General features: G+C 37.7%; 2 protein-coding genes across 3 annotated transcripts; one reads left to right on the top strand and one right to left on the bottom strand.

Moving 5' to 3' along the window:
- The first annotated feature begins 406 nt into the window (after nucleotides 1–406).
- Nucleotides 407–27,368, top strand: tfb1m (transcription factor B1, mitochondrial). The gene is made up of 7 exons (XM_073827022.1): nucleotides 407–1,367; nucleotides 1,526–1,677; nucleotides 2,726–2,834; nucleotides 3,750–3,901; nucleotides 5,866–5,985; nucleotides 25,881–26,008; nucleotides 26,610–27,368. The coding sequence occupies exons 1-7, from the start codon at nucleotides 1,235–1,237 to the stop codon at nucleotides 26,887–26,889; spliced, it is 1,074 nt and encodes a 357-aa protein (XP_073683123.1). The 5' UTR covers nucleotides 407–1,234; the 3' UTR covers nucleotides 26,890–27,368.
- On the bottom strand, nucleotides 17,332–25,840 carry LOC141295754 (claudin-20). 2 transcript variants are annotated; one of them, XM_073827023.1, is made up of 2 exons: nucleotides 25,595–25,840; nucleotides 17,332–21,988 (listed from the first exon to the last, which is right to left on the bottom strand). In XM_073827023.1, exon 2 carries the CDS (start codon nucleotides 21,882–21,884, stop codon nucleotides 21,153–21,155), a length of 732 nt encoding a protein of 243 aa, XP_073683124.1. In that variant the 5' UTR covers nucleotides 21,885–21,988; nucleotides 25,595–25,840; the 3' UTR covers nucleotides 17,332–21,152. The 2 variants fall into 2 exon arrangements, with proteins under 2 accessions (XP_073683124.1, XP_073683125.1); XM_073827024.1 differs by lacking the exon at nucleotides 25,595–25,840 and adding an exon at nucleotides 22,393–22,672.
- Nucleotides 27,369–27,855: the final 487 nt, after the last annotated feature.

The following is a 27,855-nucleotide window of genomic DNA, read 5'->3' as shown; positions in this document are numbered from 1 at the left end:
CACAGAAATTTTACACTTAAAAGTTAATAATTTATCACATGCTCAGAATACTATTATGTTTTCATGTTAAAGTAAAGATTAACATGCTCAGCACTAAAAAGGTATAGTTTTTATGAATACACTTGGCTATGATTTCTAATAATGTCTGCCCTCCTATTACAATGGAAGCTTTTTTACATTTAAAAAAAAAAACATTTTTGGCCTTCTATACTATTATTTTGATGGTTGTTGGTCAAACGACATCAAATTGCACATTTTCAAGGGCACAAAAACATCCCCGCCCCTTATGAACATGATTGGTTGGTTTGTTCATTGTCGGCACCGCATTGGAGGAAATAATTAAAGCGTCAGGGTAACCGCCTCCGCTGCAGGAAGACGTCTGCACTGGTGAGGAAAACGTGTTTCCTGTTTGTGTCGTGTTTTAGCTTAAACAGTTTTGTTTTTTACTGAAGATAGCGGTTGTTTAAATATTTGGCCGAGTAAGAAGTAAAATACCAATAACTCATTTTTAAGCGCTTTAAATATTTTAGACAGTATTGTTGTCTTGTTTATTAGCATATCGCAGTCCTGGCTGCTTATAAGTAGATTCTAACATATACAGTGTTTTCTATAAATCTCTCCATCAAGGAATATGTGTCTTTACTTTAATACAATTACCATTGTTATTTACAATAAATGCTCTGAGCCAGGACAGAACAAGCGCTATTATTATCTATAAATGTCTGTTGCTGAGTTATGTTCTGTATTTTCCAATTAATTCACAAATATTTATATAAATTGGGAAAGTCCTAAACACGCTATATACTATTGTTTAAATACTATTGTTATTGCTTTATCTTTAACAAATATTAGTTAACATATGACAGCGACAGTTTATCTCTAATTAACTGCAGTTCAGAAGATTAACCACAAGGTGTTGCCCGAACATTACGAATCTCCTGTCGAGTCTCAGAATCCAGAGATCTCGGGTTACAAATAACATAGACATACAGGACCATGTGCAGCAGGACTACCACCTTTCAGCTAAAATGTTTTATATTCGCAATATTTTTTTTTCTTCCCTATGCATTGAAAAATGCTTTGTGCTGAGACATTTAGAAGTCTGTTATTACACTGATATTTTAATTTATTTAACGTAAACAATAAGCTTTAATGGTTTAAAGTAAACTATTTAAACAGACAAGTTATGTAATTAAAATGCATGTTTTTCAGTTGTTTTTTTAACTGAAGGGAGATGGCAGCTACCCAGAAACTAGCCTGTTTTCGGTTACCTCCTCTGCCTACAATAAAGGAGATTATCAAACTGTATAATCTGAGAGCAGAGAAACAGCTTTCTCAGAACTTCCTCCTAGACATGAGACTCACAGGTCAGTCCAACTATTGTTCACTCTATTTAAAGATACATTACCAAGACTGTATAGATGTCAATGAGGTAGTACACTGTTTATGTGTGTGTGTTTATGTATTGTTGGTAAATGTACTAAATGTAAACGGCTTCTTCAAACAAAATCCTTATTAATTTCAGATAAGATTGTCCGGCAGGCAGGAAACCTAAAGGACGCCCATGTGTGTGAGGTGGGACCTGGACCTGGGGGCCTCACCAGGTCTATTTTGAAAGCTGGAGCAGCAGACTTATTAGCGGTAGAGAAGGACACACGCTTTATTCCAGGATTACAGGTTTAAAAATAAATCCATGTATTCTACAGTGTGATAATTTGGCCATGTCAAGAGTATTGATGTTGACTGATATCTTGCTAGACTGGCAAGCATAAGTGTTTATTGTACTTGCTGTCATTTTTAAAATCCTTAAACAGACCAGTCAAAGAATACTGCACTTTATCTGTTTTCAAATTATTTTCACTGAATTTTAAAGAAATATAGTGTAAAATAAGTGGTAATTTTAATTTCTAGCAATGTTGTGTTTAACATAAAATTTGTGTTTAATGTTGTGCTATCATTAACATTTATTACATATATAGCCATTAGCCACCCTGATGTTAGGTATTGATATTGGCAGTGGTTAAAAACAAAAACAAAAAAACAATTACTGTATGCTGGGTCCCAGGAAATTTATAATGGCAACTGTTTGTGTGGATACAGCTACTTCACACAAAATCAGATGTTTTTAGTGACTAGTGCCTGATATGCCACAAACACTACTGGTCAAAAGTTTGGAATGATTAAGGTTTTTTTTTATGTTTATTTTAATAATTTTTTATGTATTTAAAGTTAGGATTTTTTTTTTATTAAACATGCAGTTAAAAACTGTAATACTGGAAAATATCACAATTTAAAATTACTGATTTCTACACAGTTTATACAATAAAATATATTTTTAAATGTCATTTAAAAAATATATTATTTATAATTTTTGTAGCTATTTATTTTTATTTGTAATTTGTAATAATATTTCACAATATTGTGAGCCTTGGTGAGCCAAGACCAAAAGACATCCTTCAAAAACATTAAAAAAGAAAGAAATCTTAAATTGTAACTTCTAATCTGTATGAACATAAAAATATTTAACAACCGTGACATTAACGGAATAAATTTCACAGACATTTGGCAAACAGAAATGGAATAATGAGTCCCTGAACCAAAAAGGGCTCAATATCAAAGGTAGCAGTCAGTATGTGGTGTGTCCACCATCTGTATAATTATATAATGTAATTAGGCTGAGTAAGCATGTATATTGAAGTATTTGGGTTATTTTTTGTTTGTTCAGCTTTTGTCCGAGGCTGCTCCTGGAAGAATGAGGATAGCACATGGAGATATACTCACATACAGACTGGAAAAAGGGTTCCCAGCCCATATAGCCAAGACATGGGAAGATGGTAAACATTTTAAGTGATCTCAAACACAGTTCAATAAATAACTAGTACTCTATGAAGCAATTTATTTTATGGCACACTTGATAAATATGAGTTAGACACGCTGTGGAAAAATGCCTTTGCTGTTTATCCTCTTAGTCTTTAATTAGACTTTGGATATTTGTATGTATTTTAAATAAAGTCCTATTCTGGAACATATTTTTTAGACAAATTGTGAGACAATTATTATACCTTAATTTAATACATTGTGCAACTTACCTTTGTCTAGATAACTTTGAATGGGAACAGTTATGCTTAGCAAACTGTAGACACTTGAGCGTATAGTGACATCATTTTTATACCACAGTTTTTGATTTATAAATCAGATTTATACCACTTTCTGTAAGTTTTCCTAATCACTCAGTGGAAAGTAGAAACATACTTTACTTAAATGTTTACTCCTGAGAGTTTCTAGTGTTGCCAATAATTTCAAGACACATTTTTAAGACAAAGAATATTTATTTATTTCATGCGTATTTATTTTATTAGTTATACTTGACAAGGGTGCCATTTTTTATGGAGGTGCTATGTGTATATATTAAATGTATTAAAAGAATTTGTTGGACAAGTTCAGTTGGAAATGTTCTTTAATTGAAATCAATCATCAGAGAAAATAAGGCTTTTTAACACCTGTTAGAACAACAAGATAGAACATCCACTGACTTATATACAAACAACCTTAAGACAACTTACTTGAATGTCTGCCATCCTGTATTCAGCCTTTTCTTGGTGATTAAGGGCCAGTTTAGCAAAGGTCATCTGGCTGCTGTTGTTTGACAGTAACGCAGTAACATAATTTTTGTACTCTGATGTTATATGAGCACCCGTAAAGAATGTGAAAGGTTCTTTAGCGTATGAATGTGTGTACTTGTGTTTCAGCACCCCCCAACCTGCACATCATTGGGAATCTGCCCTTTAGTGTGTCGACTCCTCTCATTATAAAGTGGCTGGAGCAGATGTCTAACAGAACTGGGTGCTTTATGTTTGGACGCACAAGGCTTACACTGACCTTCCAGAAAGAGGTGGCTGAGGTAGGTTAAACGGTAACTGTTATTCCTGGTATTGTTCCTTTGAAGGCAATGTTTTACAAAAAATATTGTCTACAGATTTAGTTGCTGTCCACTAATTTACTATTTTAACTTATTAGAAAATGTATCTGTCTGTCTGCCCTTGTCAACTAACTGTATCACCCTAACAATCAGCTACAACACGCTGGCAAAAACTAACCAGAAACGCATAGCAACATGTTAGAACATTTTAACTATCCGAAATCGCATGCACTCTGGAGTAGAAGCTTCTTTTGCAAAATAACTTGCGGCTAAAGACCATTAAAATGTACTTTGAATATAGAATGATAGTTAAATAGTAAAGTTTCCATTGGATGTGCACTTCAGAATCTTGACAGAAGTAGTAGTTTATTCTGTTACCTTTTCCTACTGTTTTATATTAATTTGGATTTACTGCTCTTTTTGACGTGCTGTTTTTTGCCTACTATATAGTTGGGAAGTAAGCATATTTTGATGTAGTCACCTAGCAACACGCTAGAACATGTAGCAAGATATTACAAAATTATAACATTACACAGACTTGTGGTAATGTGCTAAAAGATGATTGCAATGTCTAAACACACTAGTGTATACCACAACAACCCCTATTTGATGTTCTGAAACAGGGAAGCCTTGTGCTTATTCTGAGCTGTAAGTACCTCTGAATGTATTTTTGGTTACACTTTATTTTAAGGTGTCCTTGTTAAAGTGTAATTACATTTATGTACTAAGTAATATTAATTCACTACATGTACTTACTATGTGGTTAGGGTTTGACTTAAAGTTATTTGCATGGATTATGCATAATTAATTGTCATTATAATAGTTACAAAAGTACATATAACGTCTAACAAGGACACCTTAAAATAAACTGTTACTGTCTTTTTTTGTCTTGAGTTGAGGTTTATATTTAAACATAGACTTTGATCATTTCTGTTTAATCTTAAGTTTCTGCCTTTTTTTTCAATTTTTGGAGGGTTGTCACAATGAAATTTAGGCTTTTCAAGTTTGCAACAAAGCAATGTTCATTTCACATGCAAATTTTACACTGAAGGCACAGTAGAATAAAAATGGTCATTTTATATTTATGTTGTTGTCACGCAGCCTGAAATTGGCATGAAACATGCACACTTTCAGGCTCTCTCTCACTCTCAAGACACCATATTAAATCTCACACCAAATAAGACAACTCAAATATAGAAGTTTTTCAACAGCTTGATTCTCTAAAATTGGATTGCTCTAAAGCAGAAAGATTCAGCTAGTGCTGGGCGGTTAGACCAAAAATCGTATCATGTTTTTCTTTTTTTTCTTTTTTTTGGATTCTGATGGTTTCACAGTTTATCACGTTTTTCCCCTGACTGTGCCTTTTTATCAGATTGCATCAAACAATTGCAGAACAACTGCGTTCATGATTTGAATCATGTTTGATGTTGAACATTGTTCAAAAAATATGAACAGTAGCTGTAATAAGATCTTAATAGTTCTTAAATTTAACAAAAAATAAATGTTATTAGATTAAATGAATGAATACTGGCGTTTCGTCAGAACATTCTTCCTCATCTGCCTGTTAACACTCAGATTATGCATTTTTCAGTTATTTACTGTCTTGCAGCTTTACAACTGTGGACAAACAAGCTAAATTTGGTTTATTTTAGAACACTTTTACCACTATTGGCACACACTCTGTAGCGCATAAAAATATTTGAATTTATGTCTTGTTTTTTTTATTTAAATGGGTTTGTAAGAAATCTAAGTGGCTGGGAGACCATATGAAGGGCAATGTTTGCTAACAAGTTAAAACTTTGCTATTTAAAAAAATAGGTACAGTTTCTTTTTAAAAAAAAAGTACATCTAAAACAACAGTGAACTTAAGTATTTGAGTGTGTGTTTTTTTTTGTCATTAGGATGAAATGGTTGAAAAAAAAAATTGTCCTCTCTTTAATTTCTAGAGGTTAACAGCCAGCACAGGTGGCCGTCAACGCAGCCGCCTCTCTGTCATGGCTCAGTATCTCTGCACTGTCAAAAACTGTTTCACCATCCCAGGATGTGCCTTTGTTCCAAAACCCAATGTAAGTCCCTTTCTTCTGCCATTTATGCTTCTGTATCTCTCAGTGTTTGACTGCTCATGTAGAAGGATGTGGGTGTTAGCTCATTAGAAGAGCACAGAGTCAATGTTGTCTTAGATATGGAATCAGAGATGGCAACGCTTAGTGTGTAATGATGGCCACAGGGCATTTGGTACCGCGCTCTTTTGTACAGTGAGGAAATAAAAGCCCTGTTTGAAAATTTTAGCCTTGCTTCTTTACTCCACTGGATTTTTAGGATTTGGGGAATGCCAGGGGTTTGTGGATAAGAGGGGTCCTATAAAAGAAAGTACTTTATGCATGAAGTTCCCTTGTCTGTAAATATTTTATCCAGCCAGAGAGCTTTGGAATAAGAAAGAGAAGAAAGGAAAGTGGGGCGAATTGAGCATTCTCTTGGATTAAATGGCACGGATGATTATTTCATTACACACCAAGGCTTTTACACCACTGATGAAAGAAGCATGCTGCTTCATGAGATTTCTCACAAGAAGTCACTGAAACATCTCAACATAAAAATTGTACAAGACTGATGATGCACGGTAGACATACCCCTGAGAAAAAGCTTAATTGCACTCTTTGAAAAAACATAGGCTAACACTTGTAAGATATCTAAAGGATGAGTAATGACAAGACCTTTCTCCATCCACTGCATTTCCTCCCTTTTTTACAAACCGTGCTGGAAGACAGATTTTTGAGAAAATCTGATTTCTTGGTTGACACTAATTTAATTTGCCTTTAGACCTTAATCTTTGTGATATTTAGTCATCACTGGTTTTGTTTGTCTTCAGGTATCTGATGTCAGGAAGACATTAATCTTGTAATCTTGGAAATTCAGAATAATAATCGGTGTTAAATGAGAAAAAACTGCTTATGTTGTTTGCATTTTGAGTATGACCTAACATGCAGTTAAAGTTGCCATAGAATGGAAAACTATTTACCTTGGCATAGTTGAATAATAACAGTTCTGTACATGGACATGACATAGTGACACAGTGAGTCTTAAACATTATCGTTTCCTCCTTCTTATATAAATCTGGTGTTTGCAAAAGACCACTGAAAAAGAGGCCAATTCCAACATAACACAGACTATGACGTTATAGTCTCGGGATCATTAATAGTCACGCCCCTGTTGTGAACTTTTCTCTCAGAGACCAGGAGACTTTTGGATATCTTGAAGCAGAAGTTTCTCTTTATTGAGATCCTAGCTGTTCGTTCGCTGCAGTCATCAAAATTCGTCTACTAAGGCATATACATTACAGTTTATATACCTTTCCAGGGGGAGAGGAAAACATAGAGGTGGAGTCAATCTAAACAAAGCATGCAAATGCAGTACAGATAGTCAGCCTAGTAGGATTTTCCCATTCAGAAGACCATACATGAAGACTTACAGTCTTCATGTAGACCAGAAGACAGTGGCAATACTGCATATCCCTTGTTACAGTATTGCCACTGTCTTCTGGTCTACATGAAGACTGTAAGTCAGGATAGCTTTCATCTGACTGTTGGTCTTTTGAATCACTTTTGGTTGAAGCCTGGTTATAGCCCACCTTTTTGGTTGGTTTTGTACATTCCATCAAAAAAAAGGGGGGGGGGGTCTAAAAAAAAAGGCACAAAATTACTGTATCTAATCTCTGCGATCTTGAAATGAATTGAATTGAGAATGAATGGTAAATTCCAATTCACTTCCTGGAATGGAATTGGATTTGGAATTGGAATGTCAGGAAACAGAATCGAAATCAAATAAATTACAAAAAATTCCACTTGAGTTGCTAGTTTATAGTACATTAAATGTTGTAAATCACATAAACAACAAACATATAAAAGAAATACAAAGTACTGTATGTTTAGTTGGTTAAGCATGATCATTTCACATGCCAAATTTCAGGAAATGATGATAATTCGATGCAATAAAAAGTGAATGAAATACATGAATGAACATGACTAATTTTTTTTTGTGAGTTGAGACATTATTATGTGGTAATCATATACTGAATGTATAGTACATACAGAAACTTATCACCACTGTCATTCAATTATTAATTCATAATGTACAGTTCTCATTTTTATTTACTTGCATTTGATCAACTCTATTTCATACATTACTTGGTATTTGTAAAGCATCATAAATAAAGTTAAAATGTATGTCTCTAAATGCAATCACACATAGATGCTCAGAAACAGCAATAAATGGAATTGAATTCCACTTCCTGTAATTCCAATTCAATCCCAACTCTGTTTCCTGTAATTGTTGTTGAATTCCAATTCCATTCCAATTCCATTTCCTTCTTTGAATTAGAATTGTTGAGTTAATTCCTGAATTGACTCCAACCCTGTTTCCAAAACATCACTCCTCAAAGTCCTCATTTTACTGTAGAAGTGTAAATGTAATAGAAAAAAATAACCACTGCCTCTTGATTGTAAGCCAGACTGGAATCAGCTGTGGTTGGCCCAATTTACCCAACATAAATCAGCTATTCAATTGTTTGTTTATTATCAGCTGAGATATATTTTTGATATTGATATTGTTTTTGAACTGATATCATTACAGAAGCAGAGGTTTTTATACTGTATCTAAGGTTTGGAATATTGTTTTTGCTATTGTGGGATGTTGTGTGTTAACATTCATAAATACTACAAAAACAATCCATAATTTTGTTGGGAGGTAAAGCTTGTCTGTTAAGAAAATGTAAGCATTGTGGAAATGTGTTCACTGACTGCATATTGGTTGAAAACGACATGAAATGTGTAAATGGTATGGCCACAAAAGACCGATGCTGTGCTAATTGTGTTTAGAGTTTTGAAAATGTGACAACTGATTGGACAAACGCTTGTTAGCGACTGAAAAAAACTGTAATACTGCAAGTTTGCCTTTGCCAGTTTATTTGCTATACAGAGCTATGGTGGTATAAATGCCATCTGTGTTGAAGAGGCTTACCCTAGAGGGCTGCTCACATCTTTTGAAATCAACATTAGTTGTCTGTTTAATATTTGAGTTGGCTGTGGAGTCTGCATATCTGGTATCAAAGTGATTTAGTTTCTCAGGGATTAACAATAAGAATAGTCTAGGTTTTAGGCCACTTGATGGATCAGTAACTAAATATAAATCTTATATTTGTTGATCTTGTACATCTTTGCAAATTCTTCTGATTTGTCAGATTGATAATGTTCTGCAAGTGGCTAACAGAAGCTGCAAAAATGGCCTGTGATGTTCTTGGAAGCATTGGTGAATGTTTGTATGATTTCCTAGGTTTACAAAATAGCTATTTAATCGTAACATTTTATTTAAAAAAAAATTGAGCTCTGTTTGTAATTCATGTTACAGAGGCCTGCCAGTTCAGCTGGTTTGCCAGGTAAGTTTTAGTTTAGTTTGCGCCAACCCTGGATTTTTGCTGATTTTTGCTTAAACTTACAACAGTGTTGATCACCATAGTAAATTATGCTCCACAGTTAACATGCTCCGGGGCAGGTTATGTAAGAGATTTTAAAACGAAACTAGACTAATCAGCACTGAGCAAAGCAACATCTTTGACATAATTAAGTAATTTCCCAGGTTCTTTTGATCCAGATTAAAGGTCACTTACCAGTAAAAGAATTTGAATTTGAAAACGAATCAACACTAAAAGCTGGGCAATTTTATTATAATTATTTTATATGATTTATATATTTAATTATACCTTTGGGCAGCCGTGGCCTAATGGTTAGGGAGTCGGACTCGTAACCGAAAGGTTGCAGGTTCGATTCCCAGGTCCGGCAGGGATTGTAGGTGGTGGGAGTGAATGTACAGCACTCTCTCCACCCTCAATACCACGACTGAGGTGAGTCCCTTGAGCAAGGCACCGTTCCCCCAACTGCTCCCCGGGCGCCGCAGCCATGGCTGCCCACTGCTCCGGGTGTGTGTTCACGGTGTGTGTGTGTGTTCACTACTGTGTGTGTGCACTTGGATGGGTTAAATGCAGAGCACAAATTCCTAGTATGGGTCACCATACTTGGCCTCACCTCACTTCCTTTCCTTTCCTTTCCTTTCCTCCAGTCCATTACACATGGGCAATTACAGTTTAACAATTAATATCAAGATGAATTTAATTATAAAATATATACAGTATATGTGTGTGTGTGTGTGTGTGTGTGTGTGTGTGTGTGTGTGTGTGTGTAATATAAATAAGACTCAATATATAAGTTAATTTGTATTTTTTTATTTTTATTTGTATGAGCCTGATTGGAAGGTCAACTTGAAACCAATCATGTAACCCAGAGTTTGTTTCATCTAGCTTCATGGTATAGGCTCCTGCACTTTCAGAAATAAAGGTACAAAAGCTGTCACTGGGGTGGTACCTTTTCATAAGGTAGGTTCTAATATGTAAAATTAGGGATGCACCGAAATGAAAATTCTTGGCCGAAGCCGAACCAAATTACACACTGGGCCAAAGGCTGATAGCCGATTACCGAACATGGTTTTTCGTGTTTTTCCCCCCATGTATTTTGCCAATTTTTTCACCATTGCATAAATTAAATGGCCAATATTTGCTTTTTACAGTTTTGCCTTGCTTTTCAAAGAAAAAAAATCAATTACAAAACAACAATTTAAAAATACTGAACATTTTTAACATTCTAGTAGACATTATAGCCTACCAACAAAGCACAATTTAACTTAAAATTAATAAGTTAGTTATATAATATTCTTTGGCAATTTTTAAGACCCCCTTCTTGAATCAGACATGCGTTTTTAATGTACAAATAAATGCAGCCTTGCTGAGCAAAGGAGAATGTTATAATAAATGTATTAATAGAGCTGTTGTAATGATTGTTATCATTATTTTTGTTACTTTTTTATTTTATTTTACAGAACAACAGTAAAATTACAATACTAACATGTATGAATGTTGACTTTTATTTTGGCAGAAACCCGCAAGAAGACCTCAGTACTACTTTTTGCTGACAGCAGCAGATTTATGAATGATTCTCATCACGCAGATTTCCCTAACGCTTTGGGCTTTGAACCCTGGCTAACAAGCTCGTGCAGCACTGTCAGAATAAATACAATTAGTGCTTGTATCAGACAAAATAACAATCTAGTTTATTTACTAATGGTTTAAGGCCATTTCGCGATTTCAGTCATCACACAGTAACCAGCAACAACCACCCCTTTCTCTTCTCATGGAAGACATGCAATGTGGTGCTTGTAATGATTTTTGCGTTTTTCTCAGACAGATATCACAGTACTTTAAAATGCTTCCACACTGTTGACATGTTTGCTGGATTAGTGCGTGCCTCTATTTGATTGCGATTTTATTTCATTGTTCGGTATAATTTATTCAGCCTTTTCGCTTATTCTTTTTTGTTATTTTCGGTCGAATAATTTCGGTTGCTGAACATTGGGTGCGTCCCTATATAAAATATATATACTGATATGTACCTATATGCAGAGCTGGGTAGTAACTGATTACATGTAATCTGGATTATGTAATCAGATTGCAAAAATTAAGTACTTGTAATTAGAGTAAATTGCATTTTAAAATGCTCGTAATCAGATTACAGTTACTTTTTTGTGAATTACATGATTACATATTATTCATACAATATCAATAAATGGTTAATAATTCATTGATTCTCCCTAATTTCTCTCTTTCAACTTTTGAATTTTCCTTTCTGAAATAGCCTACCAATTATATACATTCAGAAAGTCCAGTTTTGTGGACATTCTCACCTGAACTATTCATTAGTCAGGTGGCGACACAGCATTTGACCACTGAATCTACAAAAATTATTTCAGGTTTAAGAAGGGTTACAACATTGCATCAACTACTGATGAACACATTTATTTTCATTTGAATTATCACTCTGTAGGTTTTTTTAACCATGTATTATTACGTCTTTGGAAGGCTTTTGTCTTTCAAACTCATTAAAATACATATGTTCACATTATTTTCTATTTACATGTAATGCAGGCATTCCAAAACTTTTTGGCATCTAAACCTTATTCACAAAATATACTTTAAGTATATACTTTGCTCTAAGTAACCCTGAGATCTTTAAATAAAAATTTTATTAAAAATCAAGTATCACATTTGCATGTTTACGGTTTCTTGATATTGATTAATGGTCATATTGCATGCAGGTAAATACAAATAATTCATATTTTTTAGTAAGTGTTTTATTTTGATATTTTAAAATGAAGCCTATATAAATAACCTTTGAAAAGGACTTTGTTTTAAAATGATTTATTTTAATTACTTTTTTAATGATTTAATTAATTGTTTGCTTTTCATTAAACTCACAAACCCCCTGCAGTTCCTTTACGAACCCTAGTTTGGAAAACCTTGATGTAATATAATGTTTAATGCACTTCATGTTGTAAATTAGAATGAATGGAACATATTTTCTAACTCTTTATATTTTTTACATCATTATGGTACAAGATAATCCCATTTAAATCAACATGATAAACAAGTAAAGTCAAAGAAATTATAAAAGTAATCCAAAAGTAATCTGATTTTACATAAAATGTGTAACAGATTACGTTACTGACTACAATTTTTGTCATGTAATCTGGAATCAGTAATGGATTACAATTTGTAAGAAATCTACCCAGCTCTACCAAAATTTACCCTTTTGGAACAGACATGTTTTAAAGAAAGGTACCACCCCAGTAACAGCGTTTGTACCTTTTATTTCTGAAAGTGTGTAGTCATTATACATGTTTTAAAATAGAACACTGTTGTTTTTTTTACAGGATGTAGTTTCATCTGTATCATCATCCTCCAATGCATAGTCCCAGTAAAACTATCAGAAATGTGTGAATTGGCCTAGATATCACAGTACATGAAAATTATGCAAAATTAATAGGATTTATTGAAGGTTTAAGAGAGAAGATGCGTCTGGGAGTAAGTTGCCACACATGGTGTATAATACACAGCCTCCTGTTATGCTCTTGTCAAATTAACTGGATTAGAGAACTGAATATTGTGCAGCTGGTAATTAGCAGTAGCTCATTCACTGTATTTAGAGAACTGTTCTGAATTGCTCTGCACTACATTCACAGTATGGGTTGAATTATTAGATTTGCCATGTTTCATTTCCGTGCAGAACCCCTCTGTAAGGTCAGAGAGAATTAGCTGCAGCATTTCAGAACAGGACAGTGTTGTTCTATTTATAATCATGAGCATTAGCTGATATTGGCATGCCACTAGGGGTGTTTTTTTGTTTTTGTTTTTTATGTCTTTTTTTTATTTTATTTTTTTAAAATGTCTGGCAGTCTTGTGTGGACGCTGCAAGGCACCTTGTTCTGTCACATTGAGTGACTGTGGTTGTCCTTGAAGGCTTGTGTCCACGGTGATTGGTTGTGCATTGTATGTCCTCAGGCCCACGCTGCACTTGCTGGTCTCCTCTGTCATGGATCGCACTTGACACCCCCACCAGGTAGATTGCAAAGCTTTAACCCCAGCACTTGCCCATGCAGTGACTGCTACAGTAAATGTTAAATTGTGACATATTTAAACAAAAGTTCTTTTTTCTAGCATGTCTTATTCAGCTGCAATACAATCAAATGAACTTGTGTCATCTCATCGCCCACATTGTGTCTGCTGTAAAATGCTGCTGTTAGAATAATTGCATTCTTTAGAATGACTGAATGAATATAATTATTATCTCTTCATTATAAGATGCAAAAGTGGTTCAGTAGCGACCCCCCCCCCCCTTCTCCTCCACGCGTTTCACGAGCACGGGGATGGGCTGCCGTCCCTTGAGCTGAGGCGTGTATGGAGGCAGACATGAAGCCAGCTGCTACTGCAGTGTCCTTCCCACACACAGAGGATAGAAAGTGTGAGTAAGAGAGAGACAGCTTGAGGATGGGCTCATGACAGAGATTGATCTGTAGAGAGAGTGAAGCGTACCTCAAGCAGATGTTTGTCTGGATATTAAGAGTAATGGAAGCACTGGCACCTCCATCCCTCTACACTCTCCGAGGAGATGATCCTATACATCTACACGTGGGTGGATGGCATTTGCACATGAAAATGTATGGAGAAAAAGCATGAAGATACAGTACATAAAAAAATATAGTTTTGGACACATACATATGGCCTTTTAGGATTTACAGTATATGATAGTTACAGTTTTGTCTTTGACTGGAAAAGACAGTCTTTTGATTTATCCAATAAACACAAAGGACTCAAAGTCATTCACTGAATTGGTCAAAAGGTGTAGGCACTTTGCAGAACATCTCTTTTCAATTATTATAATACACCAGTTACTTTAACAACAAAAAAACAGTTTACAAATATTTATTAGACTGTCAGCTTATCCTATGAAATGTCTTGTTTCTTAAATTTTCTTAACACAAATACATTTCAACTATCATTTCTGAATGTTGCTGCAAGTGATTTTGGATCACACAATGTTATAAAAATAATAATCTGAATATATCCATGTAGATACTTGCTTTTCTGCAACACCACTATTCTGACATTGTTTTTTTATTTCTTAAGAAATAAAAGAGAGAAATGATACTCTGTACATAAAAATGTGTCATTTCATCTACCCATACATGGCAAGGCCAATCATGCTTTTTTCTTTTATGTCCATTTTAAGGATCATTAAACTCTTTTTCTCCATTGTTGCACCATGGGACCATCACAGAAAATGAAACCTCACAGAGTGAATAATGGGGTCAAATTTTTTATAAGTAGTGCTCCATTTTAATAAATGGGGTCAAATGAGGTATCAGGAGTAAAGGAAGGTTATTTCAATGTCTCAGAAAGCCTGCAGCCCTACTCTCAATATATTATGATTCCAGGTCTAAAAATATCAAATTTTAATATTAACTACTTTGGATTTTAACCAAAACTCATTAGTAATTTTCAATAAAGATATTTTAGAGATTTTCCAAATTTGCAGTTCTACACCCAGTGTAAGATTTGATTTATTAAAGTGAGGGAAGAAATGATTTGATTCCCTGCTGAATTTGTATGTTTGCCCACTGACAAAGAAATTATCAGTCTATTATTTGAACAGTGAGAGACAGAAAAAAGTCCAGAAAAACACATTTTAAAAAATTGACTTGCGTTTTAATGAGTGAAATAAGTATTTGACCCCTTAGCAAAATATGACTTGGCAAAACCCTTGTTGGCAATCACAGAGGTAAGACATTTGCACACACCTCAGGAGGGATTTTGTCCCACTCATCTTTGCAGATCCTCTCCAAATCATTAAGGTTTCGAGGCTGCTGTTTGGCAACTTGAACCTTCAGCTCCCTCCACAGTTTTTCTATGGGGTTAAGGTCTGGAGCCTGGCTAGGCCACTCCAGGACCTTAATGTGCTTCTTCTTGAGCCATTCCTTTATTGTCTTGGCCGTGTGTTTTGTGTCATTGTCATGCTGGAATACCCATCCACGACCCATTTTCAATGCCCTGGCTGAGGGAAGGAGGTTCTTACCTAAAATTTAAAGATACATGGCCCCGTCAATCGCCCCTTAGATGCGATGCAGTTGTCCTGTCCCCTTAGCAGAAAAACACCTCAATGCACAATGTTTCCACCTCCATGTTTGATGGTGTTCTTGGGGTCATAGGCAGCATTCCTCCTCCTCCAAACACAGTGAGTTGAGTTGATAACAAAGAGCTTGATTTTGGTCTCATCTGACCACAACACTTTTACCCAGTTCTCCTCTGAATCATTCAGATGTTCACTGGCAAATTAACGGGCCTGTACATGTGCTTTCTTGAGCAGGGGGACCTTGCGGACACTGTACGGTTTCAGTCCTTCATGGCGTAGTGTGTTACCAGTTGTTTTCGTGGTGACTATGGTCCCAGCTGCCTTGAGATCTTTGACAAGATCCTCACGTGTAGTTCTAGGCTGATTCCTCATCATTCTCATGATCATTGAAACTCCATGAGGTGAGATCTTGCATGGAGCCCCAGACCGAGGGAAACTGACAGTTATTTTGTGTTTCTTCCATTTACGAATCACCTTCTCACCAAGCTGCTTGGCGATGGTCTTGTAGCCCATTCCAGCCTTGTGCAGGTCTACAATCTTGTCCCTGACATCCTTGGACAGCTCTTTGGTCTTGGCCATGGTGGAGAGTTTGGAATCTGATTGATTGTTTGCTCTCATTAAAAGGCAAATCAATTTATAACTTTTTTTGAAGTGCATTTTTCTGCATTTTTTGTTGTTATTCTGTCTCTCACTGTTGAAATCTCACTCTATCTGCTGTCGTGCTATTACAACAGCACTTTTTTTGGGCTAAAGCTTTTCCAACATATTTATTTAATAATATTCACCTTTGTGTATGTGATGTTTGAATTAATTACATCTTTTAAATGTAAAGATATAAATGCTGAAATGTTTGTTCTGTATAGTAAGACTGAAAGAAATTTGATGTAAGATTTACTTACAATGATTAAATGTGAGATTTTGAAGTTGATCGACTGAAATAGTATTTTCTAAAAACATACTCTAGTAATCTTTTATTTACACCTTTGAAAAGAAAATTGGAAAATATTGTTTTCATGCAGGCACTTTTATCTTGGCATTCTAGACTGCCTGTCTCAGCAGTTTACAATGCACCAAACAAGAGCAGTATCATCATTCCATTGTGCTCACGGTAGTGAGTGTGTGTACAGACCCAGTGTTTCCAGCAGTGCAAGGTCATCCACAGTGTCTGACAATCATATTATATCTTCCACGTTGCTCATATTACAAAAATAAGACACTGCGTCTAAAAGAAAATAATAATAATAATGCTTGCAGTGAATGAAGTGAGCCATTGAGGGGTGCTGACTGATTGATTGTCCATAGACTTGGCACCCCATTACTGCTGATGGGGTTTTGATGCCCATATAAGTTTAAAGTTTTTTTTTTTTTTTTGACCGAAATGCTTTACCTTACATGAACACATGCAATGGAAAAAGATTTTGCTATTGTGTGATTTTACAAAGAATAAGGTAGTTTTGCATGTAGTTGGATACAAATAAGTGCTAAATAGTCCTGTGATTTGAGTTTTTTTTTTTGTTTTTTTTTTTTTTTTCAAATATCTGCACCCCAACTCATAGGTTTTTTATTACTGCCACAGAGGGCAAAGACCTTTTAAATGAATTTAAGGTAATACAAAGATTTCCTCTTCTTCGATCTCTTATGGCAGGGGTGCCCAGTCCTGAAGATCTTTCTACTTGCAGAGCTCAGTTCCAACCCTGATCAACACACCTGTCTGTAATTATCAAGTGCTCCTTTAGATCCTAATTAGTTGGTTTAGTTGTGTTTGATCAGGGTTGGAGCTGAACTTTGCAGGTTGGTAGATCTCCAGGAACAGGTTTGGGCACACCTGTCTTATGGGAAGCATTTTTTAATCTAAGCTGTTACATTATCAAAACCAAATCTCCTTAATCAGGTATATATAAAGTCTATTTTTAAAAAAAACCTTTGTCACCATGTATAGTATGTAATGAACCATAATGAGATGGCCTAAAAATCAAGCCTAACATGATGGCCAAAAATCTGCCAGGGATACACTTAATGTGCCTTTGCGTTACGATCACTGCATACACCAGATCATAATGGACAGAAAATCATATAAGTATATAAAATGGCAACATCAATAAAAATTGATTTTCCTAATAGTATAATTCATATGTATTTTAAAGGCATATGTAAATGCACTTTGTGATTTAAATTCATCAGCCTTTTAATAACTAGGTAAAGGTTTATACACACACATCTTATAATTAGATTGATTTTCAGTCTTTCAGCGGTCTTCTAGGAAATGAAGGAATGCTTATTTTATTTATTAATTTTTAATGTTAACTATAAATACAGTAAATGTAAATGATGAAAGGATATGTTCCGTACAGCCTGTTCTATTCAAATATTTGCCAAGTGTTGTCCTCACATGAACAAAACAGCACAAATTAATTAAATAAGACTTAGTTGTTTATAAGAACATACTGCTTACACCAATTTTTATTAATAAAAATATAACTACCTGCACAAGCACACTGAAAGAACAGTACAGAAATATTTGAACAGTATCCTCTGCAAAATTAAGAAGGCGCAGAAGCATCCACCAAAATATAAGCTGCATTTATCCAATGAGAAATCATTAAATTGGCCACTGAACAAAAACGAGGGCCTGTTTATTTTGCCTGGATCATATGAAACCTTTTTTTTTCTAGCGTGCTAATAAACAAGCTGCACCATAACAATATATGAATAATTTCTCTATAATTACAAAACCTCTTCTGGTAATACTATCGACAGATAATCATCTTCATTTCAGTGTATCTTTTACCATGTTAAGCTAACAAAAAAATAAATTGCTTTCAAATGAGGTTACACAATTAAAGGTGTAAATGTTTGTCTTCTTATAAAGAAGATTTGCTGTGAACATGCTTGGGTGTTGAGCTTTGATGAATATGAAATCCCAAAGTACAATTTAAAGTTTTCTCAGTCCTTTCATGCCTGCCTTGGTGAACTTGAACAGCTTGTGATCCTAGAATCATTGTGCTTTGGAATTTAATATTAGTTGATATTTTAGTTGATAAATGTCATATTTATAAATTATCTCCCAGATGACAGTCTTTCGAAAACTTTAAATCATCTTGCATTTGGCAAACAGAACAGTACACCTGTACATACATTTGCAAAGTAGTCAGTTTGGCACATTCACAATTGTAACATTTCAGTGCATTGTTACTTCTGGAGGGTAGGAGGAGTGCTTATTGCATTCAGTAATGGTGCATGGGCAGTCGTTATTGTCCAGGAGCTGGCATGGTCTGCTGAGGAAGGCGTAATCTGCCCTAGAGGGGCAGCGCAAAACCTGGCTGTGCCCACGCAGCATGCCCGCCGCTGCCTGCAGGGGGCGAGCTGGGCCCAGCCATCTGCTAGCCTGTGGGAATCTGCTTGAGAGGAAAAATGCACTGTGCTATCCATCACTGCCAAAGCTCTTTTTGCCAGAGCAGAACAACACTGAAATTGCATTCCTCCCTTCAGCAGCATAGAAACGCATGGCTGCATCCAAGCACAGCACACACTTACTCGAATCTTGGCACAAGTTATATATGCAGGGGAAGGGGACATGCTTATGAGGGGGTGTTTGTGTGTACATGCATTGGCACATTTGTGCATGACATGCAACTGTTCTGGCTGTCAGAGGCAACATCCATAAGCGCTCAGGGAGAACGGGATGGCAAGCACTGAGAGAGGTAGAGTATGATGTTTCTTGTACTTAAATAAATATTAATCCCTATGGCCAGTATTTGTCAAAAAAACTGACTAAGTTAAAGTTTATATGAAACTGCATTAGTCGCAAGCAAACAAATGGAAATTCATTGAAAGGGACAGTTCACCAAAGAAAAAAATAACATTTTGTCACCAATCTTGTTTTAAACCTGTATGAACTTATACAAAAGAAGATATTTTGAAGAATATTGGTAACCAAACAATTGCTGGTAGCCATTGAGTTCATACAGATTCCAAATCTGTAACTCATACAGGTTTGGAACAACTTGAGGGTGAGTAAAAATGATGACATTGTTCTTTTTTGGTGATTTATCCTTTCATAGTAATAACAACGGAAGGTATGTGAGCAGCACTGTAAATGAACACTTTAAATGTTGAACTGTTTCCCTTTCTCTGGTAATCAACAGCATGCCACAGATGATGTCTATAGACGTTAAAAATGACCTGAAATATTCCTTTCAAATGAAGTTAAGAGCCCCTAGTAGGTGACAATCTCTCAGCAGATACATTTCTAATGCGATTGTAGACAAACAGCGTAACATACGTAACAGCGTATTCACATTTAGAGAAAAAAAGTAATTTGGCAATGGACTGCTTCCTGTGTGAGTGGACACAAGCAGATTGCAGCCTTATCAGGTGCCAAATGCTTCCACAAAAACGCTGCCAATTACTGAAACTCATATCTTTGTTGATGTTATGTCTCTATAACAAAACTGCAGCACGTACATTGTCTACTGATCATATCTTATGCTCTGAGGTGGTCAGCAGAGTAGGGACCTTCCCATCTGAGAGAAAGGGTGTTGCAGAGGCTTGGTCTCTAGACACCAATCCTCTGCTGTTGGCCAGAGTGATTTATGACAGCTTCCAGCTCAGCACAGACAGGACCACCGTTCTCTAAGTGTGCAGAGACACAGCCTGTAGACAATACAAATATTTGGGTGTAGAATCCCGTTTCCATGGCAGTGAGTAGCAGCATGAGTAAAAAGCACACATGCAGCACAGTAAATGTATGAGAGTGTGTGCGTGATAGAGCGGCATACAGCATGCCCTGAGCTGAAGGCAGCTTGCTTTTGTCTGGGGTAAAATACGGCACAACATTACATTGTCCATTTGACGTAAGGTAGGGGCAGTCTCCTCTCAGCCTCAATATGGTTTTCCCATACATGCCTGACCCAGCAACCCCTATTTCACTCTCTCCTCCTACTTCTCTTCAAACAGTTTCAGCGGTTTATGTACTACAGCTCTTTAGGCACAGGCTATATGGCTACAATTCAGTCTACATCAGGCATTCCACTGCATTATGCACAGGCTCCAAGAAAGCATGCTTAGGCAGAATATCAATCATCCTATCAGCTACCAAAATAAGACAAGAGATTTCATTAACACAACCATTACTCAAATGGAAAGCAAAGCAAAGAATCTCCCAAACAAGGGCTCTCCCATACTGTTGCCTCTTAGAGACATATTGCCATCTTACTTTAGACAGAGGTTACCGAACGATTGTTAGCAGCTAAACGATTGCTTTTGAGTTCAGATCTTTGGGAAGGGGGGTGGGATTTGAAGTACCAGGAACATTCCCTTGTTGCTAATCCGTTCCCAGAGGAACACTTTAATAAGCTTTACTAGGACGCTGGATATGTGCATTTATTTATCATCTTGCTCAGTCTTTCACACTGCTTTAGCTGTTGCTACTGCAGCGTTGCTGCCACTCGCCCCTCAGTATTCACAATCCGTCTGTTCGTAGACGTTGCTTGAGGGAATACTTCCACTGTTTTGTGCTTGCTGATCTTAAAAAGGGGAGAGACGGGAATGATAAGGGAAATGCTTTAAAGTTGCGGTCCCTCTCGCCCTTTCATGTTGTAATCACGAGAGCCAAGAGGTCGAGTGGCAGTGCATTGCACTTTTCTTGGTCCAGAACTATCAGTCCCCTATACGTAGTCCTGCAGGCTGTAGCCAGTCTTGTTATCCAGTGGTGAGAGAGAACAGTACTGGTGCTGGAGCTGGTCCTGTTGCTGCTGTTGTTGCAGCAGTTGCTGTTGCTGCTGCAAGAGGAGTTTGTCAGGAGGGAGAAGTATCAAATCCTGGGGGCCGTGTCGCTTACCCGAGCAGGAAAGACAGAAAATGGATCCACCCACAAAAAGGAAACCAGACGAGATGAAGGCTACGTAAACGGCACCACCCGGTTCGAACTTGTTGCTTTCGGGCACGTTGGCATCTAGGAAACTGACAATAACCTCATTTGTGTACCAGGAGGCAGGAACAAGGCAGAGAAAGCCAGAGGCCAGAAAGCAGGTGCCGGCTGCCATGGCAGCGTGACGTTTAGCACGCCGTCCCCCACCCCAGCGAGTGCACTTTAAACCCAAAGAGGCCAAACACAATCCCAGTGCTGCCAACACGCAGGAAAGCACCATAGTGGTGCGTGCCGTCTGCAGGTATGCGGGCAGTGCCAGCACAGAGTATTTTAGCGTACAGCTGAACATGCCTGTGCTGTACCAGGTGCAGTCCATCCACAGCCCCTGCATCTGAGAGATGGCAGTGATGATGTTGGAACCAACATCTGCGCTCACCTTCCAGTTAGGCAGTAAAGTGGCCACCGTGGCACCTAGGATGCCTAGCAATGCCAGCACGAAGGCGAAGATCTGCGTGCCCGTGGACGCCATCCTGCCGCGTTCCTGAACTCGGCCAACATTCACACAAGCTTGCCTAGTCCCCTCTCCTTCGGCTGCCACTGCGACGGCAGAGACTTCTCAGCACCGCCGCCTGCCTGAGGAAATAAGTGAGAGAATTAAACGAGTGTCCTCCCCCCCCCAGTGCACTGGGAACAAAGAGAAGTGTGCACACAGGATGATGAGGAAGCAGGTTCCTAACTACTGGCTCCTTTTACTGCTGCCGTGCCTTTCCTGTTCATGCCTCATACCCATAGATATTAGTGGAGTGATAGAACATGCACGTATTGTTGCCATGGCTGATAACAGGAGTCTGATTCTGTTTTCCATACAGTCAGGTAAATGAAATAAAGTATCGTTTCAGACACACAAGCACACAACTTATCAGGACATTTTCCCCATTCGTTTTACTAAGGCAGTAACAGAAGTCTTTTAGGTTATGACTCATAGTGGAGGCTGAACGGTTTATTTATAATACGGAGCGGAATGCAAAAATCCTTACCTCGGCTGGTGCAGAGCGAGCTATGACGCGTCAGGTTTCCGAGCTCACACACACACGTACACACACTGCTAAATACATAAACAGTATAAACGCCCGTTGTTGTATCGTTAGCTATCCGTTCAAGTTATCCGTGTCTTCAGCAGCAGCGGTATATCAGAGGACATCAGTGGTGGAGCGACGATGCTGTTTTCAAAGCTGCACGAATGATGGTCTACGTCACGCAGCAGCGATATCTCAACTTCACGCGCATGAAAGTCTCCGTTGTTGTCTCCTTATGCTCTCACAGCGATTTAAGTCCCGTCTATGATCTAATGTCATAAGCTTTTTGATTCGATTTAACATCTGTTTTGAACGCTTTAACTTATCCCGATTTTCCCAGAGAAATAAACGTTTCACTCATTAATTTTGAAAGAGGGCTTGTTTTTAAATTTAATGCAGTTTATTATCCGATTAAGCTGCATAGATTAAATGTTTTGGATATTAAGTGTATAAATAGCCCTAACAATAAAAAATATATATTGAATAATTTAAAACGTGAAATAATTTTTATTAGAGAACAAATTATGAAATATAAAAAACAATTCTGTCATTTTGTTCTGTTGGCAGATATTTTGACTTTTGTTTTCTGCACAAACATAATACATATTCCTTTTCAGAGCACATTCTTTGTGAGTAGTGGCCTCATTGGGTAGTGGACTGGCATGGACCTTTCACCTGCTATTAAAGGAGTTTCACTATAGTGGCAATGCACCACTATTACCCTAATCATAATATGACTAGCCACTGAGCAGGAACATTCACTCTGCAGGAGGATGAACTCACAGCTGCTGCCCCTATAAACCCCTACACCCCCCACCCCTGCCGTCCTCCATCCGTCCTCTCTTCGCTGCAGGGTGGGAGTGGCTATATGGCATTGGTTTAGAAATGACAAAGAGGGCAAAGAAGGACAAAACTAAATCTATCTATAAAACTGTTTTGTATAAACAAATTCTATAAATAGGTTAATAAATGACCAAAATTGGAGCTGTAGGTCAAAATCAGTGCTTTTGCACAGGTGAAGCTGAAGATGTAGTATACTCTTATATTTAATGATGGTGATCTTCGTGTGCATTTAAGTGCTGATCCTGGGATCGTTTCAGAAATTAAATAACTAAAATGTGAAAACAATGTGTAAGGGGTGCCGTTAATGTACCCAGAATGTCTGTGTCAGGAGCTGACGTGTGAAGACACAGAAAGCAATTATATGCATGGTGCCTTGATTTTATCACCTCTAGCTATCATGTGCAAAGGCTTGAGTAGACATCGAAGTTATCATTTCTTGAGGGACAGGGTGGGGTGTGTGTGTCCCCATTTGCTTGTGTGCTTTTTTTTTTTTTTAGGATGAGATCCATTAGTTATTCACTGTTGCTGATGGAGTCATTTCATTAACCTGTAGCTGTTTGCCTGTAATGCAGATGTCAAAATGGTCTTACTGCAACTGCTACATAAATGGCTGTTTAAATGCATGATAATAAATGGAAATTACTCTCTGCTGTGCAAGAGGGAAGTGCATGGGTTTCCACGCTACCTTGATTTATTGCCTCTGTGTTTTTTTTTATGTGACTTTACTGTTCAATGAAATAGGAATGCTTTTCACTGACCTAGCATTCTTAAAATGCTTAAATATAGAGCCACTGTTTATGTTGCCCATTTTACATGCTTATCCTCATCTACCTTGTGTCTTCAGCCAGAAACCTGTAGTCTCTCATAGGCTGGAGAGAGTGTCGAATCAATTCATATCTGAAAGGCACGTCAGTAGTTCCTTTCGTTCCAATCAATGCCTTGGGCTGTTCATAAAGCGTAGGACGAACTATACAGTAAAAACAAGCCTCTCTGGCAAAAGCACTGTCAGGCTGCGCTGGCTACATTTTCTCTTTCGGTTTCCTCATCTGAGCTGAAGTAAGAGTGGTTGTCTTTTGAAAGTGCTGTCATGATTAATGTATCCCTACTCATTGCAGGACTGTTTTCTCCTTTCCCTCACTGTATGCATTTCCAGCCGCATACTCCATTGTTCTCTGCCAGTTATGTAAAGGAAATAATGGTTACTCAGCTAGCCCTGAGGGACTGCCACCTCAATTTGATCATTCTCCATTAGAAATGACAAATTAAAATTCACACCCTTTGTATTAAGGGAGCACTCACGCTCAGGTGCAAATGAGAGAGGGGACCTATACAGTAGCAGGGCAAATATAGTGTAGTAGTGATTTTACTTGTAATGCATGAAGGTTATTAATGAAATTGACCCATATATAAATAAATGTGCGTATGGGTGTTTCTTTGTGACTTCATAGAGACTTAAATCTACCTGGTCAAAATGTCAGATGCCTTCACAGAGTGAAGGAGAGTTAGAGTGTCTCATTTTAAAGCCAGCATCCCGAGCTGGGTAAATGACAAGTGGCCAAATTGATTTCTTGAATGTTGGTTCTTCTGCATAGCTGAGGCAGATGAGTCAATGGTTTCTGAAAGCTCTTGTCACATCTTTCCTTCTCTGTCATCTCCAGTGTATTGCTGTTTTGTAGCCCCAAAGACCAAACGACCTCTTCAAAGTCTTGTATCCTGCTTGTAATTCATTTAAAATAAGCCAAAGAGTGGAAGAATCTAGCCAAAGTTGCATTGAACCAGATGAATTTACAGTATGTTAAAGCACAGTAAAGCATGCAGCTGAGATGCAGCACAAATCAGTTTGCATTTTCTCTTTATCACCTACAACTACTTGCATTTTCCTCTGTATCTCCATTATCTTTATCACACATCTCCATTCTGGGGACATTCCAGCACATTTCTTACATTTTCACAGTATTACTACTATATCCCCTAGATATTTATATCCCATAGATATTGAGCTTTCACTTAATCCACTAAGTTCAAAATCCACTCTCTGGAAGAGTGAATAATACAGATAAACAATTTGTTCTGCTTGCAGGTCAGTAACTGGTTCTGAAGTTACTGAAATGATGCCTCCCGCTGCAGTTACTCAAGAGAAACAGGTTTTAGTCTGGGCATGGCAGACATCTATGCAGATTTTGCATAATAAAAAAAAAAGCACTGTCCTTTAGTGCTGATCGGTGAACCCGAGGAGATAGAAGCTGAAGCATCCCCCTACAGCAGCACTAGACTGTGGCTATAAGAACATTTAGGAAGCAACAGTGTAAGAGAGACTTACTATTTGCACTTGAAGAGGATTGTTTTGATGGTCCTTCAAACAGGTGTTACTGTAGCAACCGGAACTGGCTTGTCATCGTGCAGCGTCACCCACCGCCTCCTCTCCCAACCCTCTGTTTCACTTCACTTGTATATCCCTCTTGCGTTGGTTTCCATTCCCTTTCTCCCCCTCACTCGAGTGGGAGTAGCTCGTGAAAATGGTCTCCAGGTCTGACTATAATACTGTTGTGTGTGTGTGTGTGTGTGTGTGTGTGTGTTTTCATCTCGTCACCCCGCGGTGTGCGTAGGTGGATGTGGGGGTGGTGCACTTCACTCCGCTGGCTCAGCCCCAGATCCAGCAGCCCTTCAAGCTGGTCGAGAGGATTGTCAAAAACGCCTTCCAGTTCCGGAGGAAGCACTGCCACAGAGGACTCGAGTAAGCATTTCCCTGGCATTCTGTAAACAATTTTTCAAAATTCCTCTCTCTTTACCTCTATTCTTAATGTGTTTTGTTTGGCTACAACTGAGCAATGGATTTTAGTAAGGTTAGATACAGAGATATGATGTGCGCAATTGCTTGTACTGTTGTGTACCTTGATGCTGAGTGTTCATCCAGCAAAACATTAAATACATACACTGAAAAAATTGGATGTCCAGTTCTGCTCCTGAAAGGCCACTGTCCTTAAAAATTCAGCTCCAATTCCTATTAAACACACCTGAACCTGAGGCTAACCAAGGAGTTCAGGATTACCAGAAACTTCCAGGTAGGTTGGAGCTCAATGCTGTAGGAAGTTGGCTTCTGAGGAGCTGAAAGTTGGGAAGGAGCTCGGCAATTAGTGTCACTGAAATGAGGAACGTGAGGGAGAACATCTGTAATTTCAGCAGCAACATAAACTGCATGCGTCGCTGCTTTTCTAGTTTGACAAACGCTAAGAGAACATCCGCACAGACCATATAACGTCACTTCCATGCCACTTCTCAAGTTTTCTACGTTAACTCATTGTGTCAGCGTGTGATGACTTTTTTCTTTGCTGCAGGTTGTTGTTTCCAGAGTCTCAGCGTCAAGAACTGACGGAAGAGTTGCTGCGCAGTGCTGATGTGGATCCCACACTGCGGCCCACAGAGATCTCTATTTTTGAATTCAGGGCTTTAGCAGACGCCTACAGTAAGCTTTGCAAGGAGAACCAAGGCCTCATCGACTACGACTTCAGAGAGGAACTGAAACTCAAGCATCAGGCAAAGAGACAGTTGGGCAGCCATCATAGAGGGCTTCACCTTCACACCACAATAGAGGAAAATGTTAATGACAACCACTGATGCGGTAGACTGCTAATGGTGACATTTTGATCAGCTGCCATGAATTTTTGGACTTTTTTTTTGTCTCTTGAATGGATGTGTGCAGTATGCAAAAGACTAGCCAGCAGTGAGGTAAATGAAGCATCAGCTAGAAGCACTCTGCAAGGGCAAGGCGAAGAAAAGCTTTTCGAAACTGTAAGTGGTTTAAAATAAGGTTAGGGGAGATTTAGTCAAAGAACACTGAATTATCACATAAAGCTGCTTTGTAGGTAGGAAGGAAAATTACATTAATCAATTCCAGTTCCTAGTCTTCCTCTCTGAATTAAACTGAGAAAGAGAGGGCGTTGCCTAGAAAACCTGTCCTATCTTAAAGCAGCTATGGGAATGCTTTAATCATTTTACAGCTAGAGGCTGACATCCATCTGTCAGAGAAAAAACATTTGCCATTGTTACCTAAAAATAATTTGACTTTGAATAAATTAGTTTTCCTAGACTTTTTATTCTGTGCCAATACGATTTACATTCTTTGTGTCCCTAAGTCTTGACCATGGTCGTTTTAGTGTTCAAATTAAATGCTGAAACTGTGATTTACACTCACCGGCCACTTTATTAGGTACACCTTACTAGTACCGGGTTGGACCCCCTTTTGCCTTAAGAAATGCTTAATTCTTCGTGGCATAGATTCAACAAGGTACTGGAAATATTCCTCAGAGATTTTGGTCCATATTGACATGATAGCATCACGCAGTTGCTGCAGATTTGTCAGCTGCACATCCATGATGCGAATCTCCCATTCCACCACATCCCAAAGGTGCTCTATTGGATTGTGACTGTGGAGGCCATTTGAGTACAGTGAACTCATTGTCATGTTCAAGAAATCAGTCTGAGATGATTCGCGCTTTATGACATGGCGCGTTATCCTGCTGGAAGTAGCCATCAGAAGATGGGTACACTGTGGTCATAAAGGGATGGACATGGTCAGCAACA

Source organism: Garra rufa, chromosome 21 (assembly GCF_049309525.1).
Source record: "Garra rufa chromosome 21, GarRuf1.0, whole genome shotgun sequence".
Classification (NCBI taxonomy): domain Eukaryota; kingdom Metazoa; phylum Chordata; class Actinopteri; order Cypriniformes; family Cyprinidae; genus Garra; species Garra rufa.
This window is presented reverse-complemented; position numbering and strand designations above follow the sequence as displayed.